The following is a 15,363-nucleotide window of genomic DNA, read 5'->3' on the forward strand; positions in this document are numbered from 1 at the left end:
ATATGGGGCGGGATAATTAATCATGGGACGAACGTGCCGGGCCAGCCAAAAAGTTTCTACCCTAAGCTCCAGCTCCGGCTCAGGGAAAACTCAACTCAAGCGTAACACATTGGATCGAATCGACCGAAAAGTCAAAAGCCAAGTCCTTTACCAAACCGATGCGAATTCGTGGCTGGATGCAAAAGGGAATATCTGATTAGTCGGCCACTCGAATTCAATTAAGGTGACCCAGGGCAGGAGCACTCCTGACGGTGGCCATGGCCCTGCCGTCCCTGATGCAACATCCTTGGCCTCCTGCCCGCCTTCGTGGCCATTGCATAATTCATGCAACTCAATTAGGCGATGACCTGGCCCATAAAGTTTAATAATTGCAGACAGGGAGTGGTGCTTCTTTTTTTTTCTCGCACATTAATTAAAAGAACCGAGCAATTAAAAACGCATCAACAGGCGGCGAAAATGAAATGTGAAAAATAAAATATGAGGGATTTAATCGACTGGATCGAATTTATGGTGTATTCTTCTTTTTTTTGAGGAACTGATAACCAGAATGAAATTATAGCCTGGCATTTGGTGGGATTGCTTTTACCAAAAAGTAGCTTTTAGTTCCTTAATTACAAATGGGTCAGAATCGAAAAGCAATTAAGTGCACCCTTTCCATTTTGGACACTAGTATTTAAAAGTCATCGTTTTCCTCCGCGAATATCTGCAACTGAAGATAAAAAGAAAATCCAATATAAATGCAATTACAATGAATGAAAATGGGTGCGCTAATGGGGCGTGGCACTTCCGTTTAATAAAGTTAACAGCAAACAGACGAGCTTACACGAAACATGCATATATGAATGAATATATAGGAGGGTGCATATACATAATGTATACAAGGGAGGCGGCTCTCGTCCCGGCATAACCCACGGCGCGAACCGCAGGACCTGCTCCACCCAAATCGTGTTTCTGTGGTTCCTCTGGTTTTCCTCCACCACAACCACAACCACAGACACAGCTGCAATTAAAATGAAGGCAAAGCCAGCCAGCTGCTTCCAAAGGACCATTTGTTGCACTTGACTTTGGTGCATTGTTCCGGCTCTTCTGCTTCCGTTGCTTTTCCACTTTTCCCGCGGCGACACGCGACCCGTTTGCTTCTTCAAATATTTCCCAAAGGGAAAGCCACCGCTGGCAATTTTCCTCCTCCGGGCAGCGATCTGCGACAAATTTCAATTGGCCAAAATATTCGCCTCTGTCATGGCTTTCCAATCATCAATTTCAATTGGCTTTGGGGGAAACTTTCAGGAGCATTTCCTTTCACAGACTGATGCAATTTTCACTTTCTCAAATTCAAACGAAAAAGCCTTTTTAACTGAAAACTTTTTAACAAGTTCGGTTTTGGCCGCAAAATGTATCGATATCGATAATTTGTGATGCAGCCATTAAAAAAAAAGACCCCTCTGCACGGTAAAAGTTGCCTCAAACGCAATTTATTTCAGCCCTCGACTTTGCGTAGCGACTCATTGCATTATTAACTTTTTAAAAGCAGACCTTATGTTTTTTATTAGATTATAAGGTCGTTAAAAGCAGCTGGGTGAAAGTTAAGCCTTGTGAAAAACATTTGTGGGAGTAAACACAATATTGTTTTAAATTATTTCTCCCCTTAAAAGGTTTATTTTAAAGAATACATATTTTTTAAATCAATTTCTCATAAATAACTTACAATTGCATGAGAAGACAACTGTTATAGACACTTTCCGTATAATAAATTCACATTTTAAAGTGGAAATCACACACTTCCTACGCTTGATAGATGCTAACGCAATCTTTATTTTTTCCCCGCTAAATCCGTAGTGCAAACGTGTTAAATTGCCTTTTGACTGACACTGACAGACCGTGCAGAGCATCTCAAAGCTCCCGTCCTCACTTCTCAACACTGACAACGTGGAAAACGTGCCCCACGAGTTTCCGTTTCATCAAGTTAGCTGTTGCCCGACTTCCGTCAAAGTTGCCTCGAAATTATTCAGAAAACCTGTGTGTTGTGAGAAAAATCTCACGTTCATTTTCTTAAACTACCAACTACTGAATGGGCAAGAAGCAAAAAATGAAGAAAACCGGTAAGATGGCAGCAAACGGTCAGGCTGAAGTTCCAGCTGGATTGCAAAAGCAGAATGAGAATACGACTGAGGTTGAGGCCGAAAAGGAAAAAGGCGCACCAATTGAAGTTACCCGTTTGGAGGACCTATCTCTGGACCCAGCCTATTGTCTTAAGCTCCGAAAGCTGGTGGATTTGGCCAATAAGTTGCCAAATAATGTTTTGACTTTGAAAAACATGGTAAGAAAAAAAATGTGTGCTCTAGAACTTTCGGTGATCTTGTACTCTCTGAATCGCAGGACAAACATGTGAGCTCGGATTCTGGCACCGGAGCTTCCGGTGATTCAGACGACGATCTTTCGGACAGCGATGACGATATTCCGGATCTGGTCGATGCCGAGGGGAAGCCGAATCTGTCCCTCGGTCTGAACTTGATGAGCGAAGCCCCCAGGCAGTCGCGCGGCGAGAAGAAGGCACGCCGTTTGCTCAGCAAGTTGGATCTGAAGCCGATGGAGAATGTGGCACGTGTCACCATGCGCAAGAACAAGAACATTCTGTTGTACATCGACAAGCCGGACGTTTATAAGGTGCCCCATGGCGATACCATTATTTGCTTTGGCGAGGTCCGTGTGGAGGACATCTCGAGTACAGCCGCTGCCCAGGCCGCTGAGCGCTATCGCATGCCGGCTGCAGGTGAAACCGAGGAGTCCAAAGAGGGACAAAAAGGAACTGCCGCCGTGGCCCGTCCAGATGATGATGACGAGGAGGTGGATGAGGAGGCCGCCAAGGGTCTGGACGACAAGGATATCGAACTGGTCGAGATGCAGGCCTCCTGCTCGCGCAAGCAGGCCATTAAGGCTCTACTCAAGAACGACAACGATGTGGTCAACGCCATCATGGCCTTAACCGTTGGTTAGGCGCATTAAATCTTTAAAAACTCAAAAACTAAATTCAGAACATGTATCAGTTTCAAAATCTTAAACATCAACAACGTTTGCTTTTGTTTCTCATCAATAAAGTTCTATCCGAATTCGTTCACGAAATTCCAGACAAACTTTCTAAATAAAGGCTTAATCAACCTTTTTGTGGCGAAAGGGTTTCTTTTCTTTGGGTTCTCGTATCAATAAGGAACCGGTAAGCTGGCGTTTCCCTTACATTTCCATTCAATTCAGCTTTTATTGCCCCACAGTTAGCAACGATATGTTATTGCCTTGCTTGTATAGCCTTTTCTTCCCTTCATCCATCACTGGAACCTATGAGTAGAGTAGTTTCTTTCTAGAAAGAAAATGGGGGCTTTGGCAGCCAAAGCAGATGACTTCCGCCGGGCGGACATGTCGTATGCAAAATTCAATTTCCATAACCAAGGCATTTCTGTTTGCTTGTTAAAATGTTAAAAGTTTGTGGAAGGAAAGCATATCTCCGGTAATTCTTCATTGAAACTTCACTGGCACGCTTCCTGTTTGTTTATCTTAACTTTATTTTTCAGAATCTGTCAGATACAATCTCAGGCCATGGACCTAGTTATAAACCTATTGAAGATGTAATTTAAATTTAATTAACTTTTGATGTATCACGAGAGGGAAGCTATTTCCATTTTGCTTTGAGAATCTATGCTGGGTACCACCTTACATTTTTTGCCATTTTTTCCTTCGGGCTTCTGTCATTCTTGGCCATTTCCCTGTCGTTTTTTTTTTTTGTACGTAAACTTAATCGCTTCTTCTATCCCGCTGACGCTGCACTTTTGTTTACTCTTCACTTAGTTTTCAGCTGTTTGGCAAAGTCTCCCCACTCCATTTTCTGCACTTTCTCCTATTTTTTTTTCTTGCCAATTTTTTGACGTTACCATGATTGCATTTTTACCTTCCAGTTGGCCCAGATGTCGCCGCTGGTGACGTGGATTCATAAGCCCTGTTCACTCAATTAAAATGGCATGACACTCGGTCTCCCAGTTCTCTACATGGGTGGGAAAAAAGCGGAAATCAAGGCAGCGGGGCAGCTCCAGCTCCATCCTTATTTCCAGACAATACGCAAAGCCACTTAATAAATAGCGCTGGGCGCTCCTCTAACTTGGGCTTAATTTTATTTAATTTGCAGCTGTCGTCAGCAGCCGTAAAAAAGGCTTTAGTTTTGCATTGTGGCCGCTCAGCAGTCCGTGTGGCCGAGCACGTGCCCGCTTTACGCTTTTCCATTTCCTTCCCGCTTTCACCGACTTTCTCCAGGAGCCACGCGAAGCGGCGAATGGAAACTTTGTATGCCTTCGCCTTTTATAGTGCGACTTGAAAATGTTGGCGCGTGTTGGCTTCGAGTGGAAAGTTTTTAGGGTTGGCTGGAGGCGCCTCCAATGAATGTGGAAAATGGTGCTGGGCGCTCCTATCCCTAGGAACTTTCACCGGAAATTGATTAAGTTGCCTTTGCCTTTAATCAGTGGAATTGAAGACGTTGCTGAAATACAAATCAGTTGACAGTCGGCATCTGGGCCATACAATATATACCAATATATTCTGGGCTTTTCATTCGTAGTAGTACTTTAAAGTACTTTCCAGCTGGCCGGATGGTACAGCCATTTACCTCAGGTCCTCTTCTACTGCTGACCAAAGTCCTTGTTATGGCCAAAGTCCGGAAAATGTGGCATACAATTCCAAAGTTGTAAAATGCTTAATACCCTCGCTTAAGTCTAGGATTCATCAACTGACAAGATAGACTTTCCTGCAAATACACTTGTAACTCTCGAAGTAGAGAAAGGAATTTTTCAAAGTACTTAGTACTAAGGAGGAAAGTGTAAAATGTAATTAAATAGTTTTAATACATTCTTGTACAGTTTTTCCTTAATTTAACACATTGTATACTTATTTTGTTAAATGGTGAATTGTTTTCAAACTAAATTTGAGAAAAAGTTTTGCTCTGTGTTTCATAAGAGACTTCCTTCTTTCATCTGAATGCCACCTTCTGTTTCCTGTTTTAGAGGAATTTTTGTTGGGCTTTTGGTCTCCTCGGCTTTCCTCAACGCTTATAAAGTTTTCCTCGTTCCTTGGTTTTGCGGCCAACTGCCCACTGCCAAGGGAAAGTTGTATTTTTTTGTGGCTTTTTATTCACTTTCAAGTTGATTTGGGTTTCACATTTCGTTGCGCATTTCTTGGCCAAAATCTGCAAGATTTGTCTTTAGCCTGGTCCTTCCGCTTGCCAGCACCCGTCGGCTTGTGTCTGTTTTCGGTGTGTCAGGAGTTGAGATCCTGTTCGAGCTTACGGATCCCAGCATCCGAGTACCACGCTTCAGTTGGCCCCACTGGCACAGTTCATCACATTAGTAGGGGGACACTGGCACTCCTGCTCCCTGGACTGTATATATGCTGAGCTAATCATGACGCCGATGATGTGGCAGAGTGTATCTACTCCTGCTACTGCCCCCACTTCGCTGACTGACTTTTCCATATCCATTTCCATCTGTCGGGTTAAATGTCGAATGCCGCGTTTGTGCTCCTTGCCTCAGGGCCTTCCTGCTATTCGGGCATGAAGTGTTGCCATGCTTTTTGCCATTTGATTTGGCGCTTGTGTTGGCAGGAGGACCTATCAGGTGTTTGCCTGCACTTTAGAGCTCTTTGGGAGCTCCTTGGGGTTCTATTATTGTGAATATCGAGCACCTGGGCATCGGGTAAACACAACCAAATACAGGTTCACAAAAAGCGCGTGCTGGAAAGTGAAAGGAGCGAGTTGACTTCCTGGCAGGTGATTTAAGGCTCGACGGGTTCGAATTTCCCGGTCTTTGTGTAATTGATGCGAGGCAAGGGCTAAAGGATAACAAATCGCTTTCATCCTGACTCCGTTTCCGCCCAAACACAATGTGTACAAATACTATACACAATTCATAATTCCTTTCTTGGCCAGCCCAGCATGAAAAGGGATTTCCGTCGATGTAGCCTCCTCGAAAAAAGTGCCTCTCTTAAAAAATCCACTTTCGGCCCACACTCCCTTCAAAAAGGCAAAAGCAATTAGATAAACTTGCCAGCTGGATTTGGCAATTGAAAGTGGGCGGCGAAAAGTTTGTGAGCCAGGACCCGAGTGTTACAAAGGACGTGTTCCAGCTGGGAGTGGCAGGACAATTATGAAAGCGAAGGGCCTGGTTAATTCAACAATTTGGTCGGGTTAGGGGAATCAGTGTGGAATTATTGTCCTAAGTGCCTTTGAATTATGGCTTAATTCCAAAGCGAGACGGACAAAGGAAAATATTTGAAAATGTATAAAATTCTGTTTGGAGATATTAAGAATTTCTTCAAGGCCTTTGAGTAAAACTACAAAATAACAATCTTTTGTAAGCTTGTTTATGAAATTTATACTGTTGCCTGCAGTATTAGGATTCTAGTGGGTTTATCAAACACACACTTTTCTCAGATTTATTTTCCAAAAGCAGCTTAGAAGAGTTTATAGCACAAACGGATTTCTTTAATTGCTGGCAACATCGGGACTATTGTTCTTTTGCTTGTCAGGTGCAAAGGATCAGATATGTGTTTTGTTTTTCTTCCTCCAGCTTAGGGATGTTGGGGAAATTGCTTTTCCCTTCTGGGAAAGTCCTACTTTTTTTTTCTGCAAAGTAATTTAAAGTCTGAAAAGTTGTGGCATTTTACAGTCACCCATGGTCCTTTAGTTACCCTTTTTGATACTTGTAACTGCATCCTAGCAATTATAAGCTGACTGGGGAATATTTACGGAATTTGGCAAAGTAGAGTACCAGAGTCATGGCTTCCAGAAGGGTGCTCCCCGGGAGCACCAAAGCTGCTTAAGTTTTCCTTTTGCCATTTTTCCCCACATCCCCCTCCCGTACCTTGCCCCCAATGGCTCCTCATCTCATAAGCATTTCAGTTTGCTGGCATTTATGTGAAAGTATACTTTATTCAGATTCCGCTTAATAAATGCATCTGCTGAAAGCCCAGAGCAGAGTGCAAAGGCCACGGATAATGAACCAACACTGGGGCAGAGAGCACAGATTTTCCAGCGTACTGATAACGTTGTTAAAATGCATGTATATGAGCCGAGGGGCTGGCTAGGGAAAAGCGGGCTGGGAAATCAATTTCGGGAAAAACAAATTGCGCAGTTTGTACTCGAGGTACGATGAAATCCAGCTGCCATTCGCCACACCACTGCATTTTCCTCTTTTGTGAAATATGAAATATTTGTGTGCTTATCTCTGCCCTGTTTACATGGAAACTATCTTTAACGAAGAGCTGATATCACTATTTTTTTGGTTTCCAACTCGATAATTAATGCTTTCCCAATTAGGAGACTTTTTTATCAGCACACTTTTTGTCACCTGACATTTTTATAATTCGAATATTTTTCCATCTGGTTGAGTAATTTCATAATCGTATTTAAAATACGTTCGATTTCTCGGCAGTTGTCAAGAGAATAATTAAACTATCCACGAGGAGATTAATTTGCATTTTAAAATTGAAATTATTTATGCAATATGTATGTGTCCTGGTTGGAATGTGTCACTTCAAATCAAAGTATAATTTTCACAATATTAAAAGATTTAATTCGATGATTTTTCCTTTGGTTTCTAATGACTATTATTATTGAAAATATAAGTTATGAACAGTTTCTAACGATATGGCCTATGTACTTTGAAACATATTTTATGGTATTAAATTGAATACTAAAATAAATACGGAACTTGGAGATATTTTTCTGATGGATTTTAAGAGCTTTTTTTAGTGATCATAAGAGCACTTTAACTTAGAATTTTAGATATACTAACTTTGGATTCTAGTCAACTTTTGAACAAATTGGCCTATTATGAAACATATTTGAACATTTTAGAAACCTTATAATTTTTAAAGTAGACTTTTCTTGAAGTTTTTTATGTCTAGTCCTCTTTTTCAAAAAATATTAAATGATATTGTATGGTATGAAAACTATGAATATGTTACTGTTCATATTTTTCAGAAAAATTACTCATATTTGTAAAAATGTAGTATTTATTCTTGAGTATAATTTTAATGAGGTTTTAAGGTTAAAAGACTAACATTTAGTTCTAAATAGACTAATCAATAAATTACATATTGTTATGTTTGAAAAACTTCCCCTAAGAAAATATTTAAAAATAAGTTTTGTAAAAGGATTTCTTAAATATTATTTCCTCCTCATTGGGAATGCAAATTTTAAAAATTGTATTAAATAATACTTTGCATAATACGATTGCAGTTTACTTGGCAAGCAAAAGTTTTGCATTTCGTTTGGCCCTTGGAGCCATCCCCCATTTTTCAACCCCGCGACTCACCACAAGAAGTGACGACGGCTGGCATCGACGTTGGGTGCCATATGTTAGGCTTACACGCTTATCAGGGCCAGAACAGCAGCCGAGGGATCGGCAATGGGACGGAAGCCAAGCTGGAGAAGGAGGTAGGTAGCAGGACGGAGACAACCTTAGGAGCAAGCGGACTTGAGACTTCGGTCTATGGACGTGGCACACTCTGGTTAGCCGCTGGGGCACTCGGTCCTCGGGAAATGTAGTAGCTGGCGCAGAACACTGGCTGGGACTTTCCACCTACTTGTTGTAGGCTGGCACTTTTCTTATTTAACCGCTCAACACTTGGCCAGCGTTCGCTGTGCTCCGCTCCCCAGGTTGAACTGAACTCGCTCCTCGCAACACTCGGAACACTGGCATCGAGCATCAGGTAGCGCACAGCAACCAAATCCGAATGAAAATTCGGCTCCTAACCGAACCTGCACGAGGCTTACATTTTCCAGGCTGGAAAATTCACGAAGCTGCCCTGGGGAAATGGTGAACGAAAGCTTTGAAAACTTTCGCTGTTGCTTCGCCAGCTGCTGCTGCTCCTCCGATTTTCCAATTGTGCTGCTCCTGTTGCGTTGGCAGCGACGCCCACGCAAAGCTTCGTGGCGCACGCGATGAGCTTTCCTCAAAAGGCGGCGCCTACGTGTGGCAACGGGCTTAGCCGGATACGGGTCCGGTGACAGAGGCGGATCAGGAGACGGAGACGAAGATGGAGCCTTCGCGAAGCGGCCCTCTCTTTTCAACATTCGGCGTAGTATTTGGCTGCCAAAAATAGCAACAGCACGAAAGTTCCTACTTTCCCCTAATACCACCCCCGGAACAGTACAGTCTTAATTGGCTAAGAAGACTTGTGATTAGCTTGGTTTAAGATGGGGGGAACTTTAGGGAATATTAGACCATAAATTGAAACCTCTTAGGTTCTATAGATACTATAATACTTTGTATACAAATATAATTCATATAAGTATTATTTAAGATCTTCAGAATTATATGACCACTCAACAGCAATGACCACTGTACTTGCCGAAAATGTCCTTTCATTTTCATTTGGCAATGCTGCAGATTTAATGCTTCTCTCCGTCTGTGAATCAAAAGTGCCAAGTCAGTTTCTGGAGCTCAGCTCCCGACCAACCGCAACTGCCCCACAGGAATCACCCAGATATGTCTTTTATATATATGTATATATATATCCCCTTGTGATTGTGCCGAAAATTTTATAACTTGATATCTGTGCTCGCATTTAGTTGCGTCTATTTTTAGCAGTCAGGGTTGCCAGCCCCACCATTGATTTTCCTTTCTGTTTTCGTACTCGCCTTACTTCCAACCTCTCGAGGGGTGGTGTATACCCAGTCGCTTTTCCGCCCGCAGTTTTTCCAGCTTTTTCGCCTTTTATGAATGAACTTGGCTCACATAAGCATTTCGATGAACTCCCCCCTTCGTTTCGGTGGTTTTTGTGTAAAGAGGGGCGTTGCACCCCTCGTGGAAGGCTGAGGAGAACCCTAATAAACGCGTTTTCAATGTCACCAAAATGCTTGCAATCTCATTAAGTAAATGGATGGCCGTATTCTAGGTCTTGTAATACAGACATTTGTCCATATGACGCCATTGTATCCTTAGCGCCCCCTCCACTGATGTCATAGATGTGTGCGCTCGTTTGTTGGCATAAACCCTAACTGGGACGACGTGCTCCGTCCTCCGTGCTGGATTATGGAATTATGATTAATATTTCTACAGTTTTAAAATAAATTGAGTACAGAGCCGAGCATCGGGCCAATAAGCCGCCCACTTTTTCTTCTCGCCCCACCTGTGTGTGTGTGGGCCCTTCATTCATTATAATTCGCACTGTGGCGAATGGGTGAAGTCAGGGGCCTAGCCAGGAGCGGGTTGGCATTGAGTTGCCGTGAATGATTACGCAGGGCAAGGTCAGGTCGGATAATTAAACGATGTTACCGGGATACATATTTATTCATTGAAAGGAACAGGAACCAAGCTAATCTGCGTTTCCTTTGATGGGCTTGGTCTTCATTTGCAATTAGAGGGCGTATTAATAGATTCAAGTGTCTAGAGTTGGTCCTAATATTTCCATTTACCATTAACCAAATGAGAGCTGCTTTGAGGAGGAAAAATAGCAATAACTTTTCTTTTCTCAATCATTAAATTTTTGTTATATTGGACCTTAGAGGTTGAACCTAATATTTCCACTTACCCGTGAGAGCTACTTTGATGAGGATGAGAAAAAATAACTCTATCTGCCTACGACTACAATATTGTCTGAATTGTTTTGAAACTTTGTGGAAAAGTTTAAACCCCCTTTTAATTTTTAATGCCGACCCACACGAACTGCCTGTCAAAGTAAATGGCTAAATTTAATATTCTGGACCAAGTTAAAGCAAATTTAATTGAATTCCAGGCACCATCAATCTTTGTTATGCCAACAGAACGTCCTCCTTCCGTTCGGAGACACAATATTTGTGCAATTGCCAGACTTTGTTTTTATTGGCTATCAAAATATAATGGTTTATTCATATATGTTTAACTGCTACTACAATCTTATACATATCTCTGGGTTGATTTAGTGTAAAAACTAAATAGCCATCGTAAGTACGGCTTTAAGAATGGCGGCCATTTGTGTATCTGCGATTTTATGCGTTTCGTTATGAATTTGGCGTTTTTATACGCCAACTTGTTTATGTTTACGCGAAAATATTTTCGTTTCATTTTATGATCCAGCCATCCCATCCCTAGCTGGGAAGCCTACCGCTTCCGGTTGTTTACGTAACTCTTAGCCAAACAGCGGGGCTTTTGTGCGACATTTATAGCCAGAGTCCGGACCGGGCTATATTTAACGCACTTGTGGCAGTCCCCATCCTCTTCGCTGCATATGGTTGCCACGATTGTCAGCCATGTCAACAGCATTCAATCAATCGGAGTCCTGCGGCCGACACACCCAGCCCACGCCCAGCAGGTCCAGGTTGATGAATGAGCACCGTGGTCCGGAGGGTCCTGTTCGGAAAATGATTACTATGGCACTGGCAGCTGATATCCGTGCTCGGAATACAATTCAGTCACATGTCCTGCCGCCTGAGGAGCAAAACAACAAGTGGGCACTGCTGCTGCCCTGCCACACCACGGGTATCGAGAAAAACAAAATCATAAAGGGATGGCACGGCCATAAAGTCCGATAAAGCTGGCTTAATATTTCGAAGCTGCTAATCCCGGTTTTGTATATTTTTTCTGTTTTCTTAATACGCTTGTAAATGTCAAAACAATTGTTAACAGATATAGGAATGGTAGATCATATGGGTATGATTTATAAAGGGAATACTTTGGGTTTGAACACAGGGCGTATGCGTGATATGCGTATACTTGATATGCGTACTACGTATACTTAATATTTGTATTCTTTGAGTGCTTTTTAGTTTAAAATATGGTACTCTCAGGAAAGATTATAATTACTTTTCTAGTTTAGATGATTAGATTATAAACTATTTTAATTAAAATCCGCTTTTTTTAGATTACTTTAAAAATAGATTGGAAAACCTTTATTAAATTGTCTCCTTCCTGTCCCCCATTGACTTGGAACCGTTTAATTAAATATTTAGAATGACTTGCTGGCAGGAATTCGCAATGAAGAAACACGCGCCATTAATTGCTTCCCATTGCATTGCCTACTTCCCAGGGCGACACACCATTAATGGGAATGGGTTTGGGTTGGTTCCCACCAAGGTGGTACTCTCAGCTCTGATGAGGTAAAGTCGGTGCGGTGCACGCACCTGTTGCCAAAAGGTCAAATCACTTAGTCAGGACAGGTGGTAACTGGGTGTTGCTGATATATAGTACACTTCAAGGCGGAAACTAAAAATAAACCTAATGCAAATTGGCTGTGACTTACCTCAGTTTGACATTTATGGCGTGGCTCATGTATTTGTTTATTTCATATTCAGCGCAAACGAACGAAGACATGCAAATTTTTGTGGGGATGTTTAAAGGCAATTATTTATTGTTCTTTTTATATTTTTTCAGTGGCTCTTCCCTCCGCCCGAACTGTGGTTGCTCCTTCTCGTGCCGAACTGGGAGTACAATAAAGCGTATAAATTTTGATTAATTTACTGTATGTAGAGTATTGTATATATTTTCTTTGGGAAGCGCTTCTTTTTGACGCAAACAACGTCAGCGACTGACGACAGCAGCCTGAAGCCGAAAGCAAAGACCCAAGACGTTCCCAGAGAGTACTGAAGCTAGTGAGGGATAGGGATACAAAGAGAGACTGTGTGTGTGTGTCTGTGTGTGTGAAAGCTTGCGAGAGCACCGGCAATATTTGACTGTGTGAGTGGGTGGGTGGCCGTTATCGATGAATGTGTGGGTGGCTGGTGTATCTGTGTGTTTGCAGGTGTTCGCAGGCGCACGGATGACGTGCGATTATTTGTGGGCACTGGCGTCTAATTGCCGCCTCGCTGTTGATATTGCCCACATGTTGGCCGAAACAGAAAAAACAAAAAAAAAGGGACTCAAATACGGCCCAAAAATATGTGGGCGAACCAGAGAGAAAAATAGCGCGAGAAAAAGAGCCACAAACTAGCCAGTTAACGACGCAATAACCCGCACAACCCACACACCACTCTTCTGCTACCAGTTTTATTTTTCTAAATTTTAAGATATTTTAAAGAGTGTGCCTTAAACACGAAAAACATAAATAGCCTTCTTAATAATAGGATGCAACAATGGCCAAGAGAAGGCCAAGAGTTGCAGGCCAAATAAGCAGCATATGGCTGACATTTTGTATAGCATACTTCTGGGCTGTCACATCAAATGCTTTTTGCTTCTTCAGCTTTGTTTCACTCACACAGACACACACACACTTAAAAAGCACTCACACACAGACACGCATTAGGACATAATGAAGTTCAGTGTCAAATTTTCGTTTCGCTTTCAGACAAAAAATTTAAAAACACACACTAGAGCTTTCGTTTTCGTCGCCACATTTCTTGGTTCTTTCTCCTCTTTCAGTTAATCATTTCTGGTATTTAATATTTTTGTCCACAAACTGAAACAGCTTACTTTTGATTTTTGATGATTTTATATTTTGTATTTGTTTTATTTTCTGCTCCGCTACAGGGTTTTTTTTTTTTTGAGCCAAAATCCTTGCTGCTGGCCTTTGCTGTTTTTCTGGCTTTTCGCTCGCGTTGACCGTCAGCCGAAGGACTGCGTCCTACTGAGGCGCCAGTCCGCGATTTCGAGGCGAAACGCTTCGTAGTCCCGTTCGGAGGTCTTCGGAGTTTCGTTTAACGGCACATATATGACACTCACACACACATAAACGAGTCAATTCACACAACAAAAACCGAATTCCTACGCAATTTTCTGGAGTGTAGGTGTGTGTTGTAGGTTAGGCACACCACGCATTTTCCACACAGAGCTTGGAAAGCTTTTGGCCCACAGAAGTAGTAGGTAGGAACTAAGGGACTCCAAAGCAATGAAGTTTGGTAATAGGTAGCGGGATATTATATTGAATTGGTTCTATCTATAAGACCAGATACATTAGCTTTAAAATAATATATTTATATCTATAGGTTGTACTTTAGATCTTTTATTTTAGACTTTGAAAAGATCCTTTAATAGTTCCCCGACATATAATTTAAATATGATGTTTAAACTTATATAACATCTTTTTTTAATGATATATTATATAGATTTTTTAAAACCCTCTCCTATAATATATTTAACCAACAATATATACCCTGTTCCCCTAAGGGTAGTACCTATTAAAAGCTGCCCTAGAGCAACAACAATGTCTCCGGGCATTGGGGATCGCCCACCTCCACTATAACCATTTGACGTAGGTTGACAGCTGTTTGCGTTGGACAAACTTTATGGCTATTGATTTTGTTCCGAATTCCGAACCTGGACGCAACAGTTTGAAAGGCGCAGCTTTCACTTTCGTGGCCGAGGACCGCGGCGCCAACCATGGACCAACGAGTACCATCAGGCCGTGACTCCCCAGTATGAGTTACCCAACTGCGCCTGTCCGGGTTTGCCATCTGTGTTAGTGTGTCAGAGCGGCGCCTGCGCCGGAATTTGGTTGTGCGGGAAAGCTTCCTCGCAACAGCCTGTTGCCGACGTAGGCGGCACCCGGAGGAAGCAACCCCCGGCCTGCTCCACTTACCACCGACTGCTGTTTTCCAGCCGAGGCGCCATCGATGCACTGGAAGTGGCCCTCCCTAGTCCTCCACTCTGGTGTAGAAGGACCTAGACAATGACCGTGCCACATGCCAGGGCGTCGCAGTTGCCACAGCAAATGGATTTGATCACCCGTCTAAAAAACGAGCTGCATGCTAATGCTGTTTTAATGAGTTCGGTCTTACGCGGCACCCAGAAGCGGATTACGGCCACAAAGGAGTTGGCCCCAGCACTCGTTGGATAATAAACGCTGAGCCTTGCACTTTGACTTTGCCACAGAAGGTGCGGGGGCAGGGCAGGGCTAACTTGCAACAGGTTGTCAACGACATCCGGCCGGATTACAAAGTGCGCTGGGCAGCCATTATTTCTGAGAGGAAGCCATTTTGAATGGACATGAATGTAGGCAATAAAAAGTGAGGGAATAAATGGTTGCATACTTTTGGGCTGAGGGTTATGAAATGTGAGTTTGGAAAGGAGTTTAGTTCTGTTTTATAGATTTGAGAATTAAAAATAACATTTTAAAATTTATAAAAACCCTTATATCCCATCATTAAAAATAACCCTTTATCTACATTTCATGTAAATCTTTATTTATTTCATTAATTTTGTGTAAATCTTGTTGGTATGGTAGTTAATATTTATTATTTTCTCATTAGTTTGCAGGCTTTATTTCATTTCAATTCGTTTGCGAGTATCTAACTATAATAATTTGCGGCAAAGTTGCATTCAAAATTTTCATAAGTATACATATTTTAGTTTGATTTTCTTTATTTTTTTTTGTTGGGTAAAGTTTAGAATATGCACTCGTGTCACTGTTTTCAAG

General features: G+C 42.2%; 2 protein-coding genes across 3 annotated transcripts in view; one reads left to right on the top strand and one right to left on the bottom strand.

Annotated features, from left to right (window-relative positions):
* IA-2 (tyrosine phosphatase IA-2) overlaps window positions 1-12,412 on the bottom strand; it is a 39,582-nt gene extending 27,170 nt beyond the window's left edge. Inside the window, exon 1 of one of the 2 annotated variants that reach the window (XM_017239413.3) lies at window positions 12,256-12,412. Coding sequence is in view for 1 of the 2 variants with exons in the window: in XM_017239410.3 (XP_017094899.2) it covers window positions 8,349-8,373 (25 nt within the window). In the remaining variant the exon portion in view is untranslated. Of the gene's footprint in view, window positions 1-8,348; window positions 8,709-12,255 lie in introns of those variants that run through there. The other variant, XM_017239410.3, reaches the window with a different exon arrangement.
* Window positions 1,918-3,120, top strand: gNacalpha (germinal nascent polypeptide-associated complex alpha subunit). The gene is made up of 2 exons (XM_017239414.3): window positions 1,918-2,317; window positions 2,377-3,120. The coding sequence occupies exons 1-2, from the start codon at window positions 2,069-2,071 to the stop codon at window positions 2,992-2,994; spliced, it is 867 nt and encodes a 288-aa protein (XP_017094903.2). The 5' UTR covers window positions 1,918-2,068; the 3' UTR covers window positions 2,995-3,120.
* Window positions 12,413-15,363: the final 2,951 nt, after the last annotated feature.

Source organism: Drosophila bipectinata, chromosome 2L (assembly GCF_030179905.1).
Source record: "Drosophila bipectinata strain 14024-0381.07 chromosome 2L, DbipHiC1v2, whole genome shotgun sequence".
Taxonomy (NCBI): domain Eukaryota; kingdom Metazoa; phylum Arthropoda; class Insecta; order Diptera; family Drosophilidae; genus Drosophila; species Drosophila bipectinata.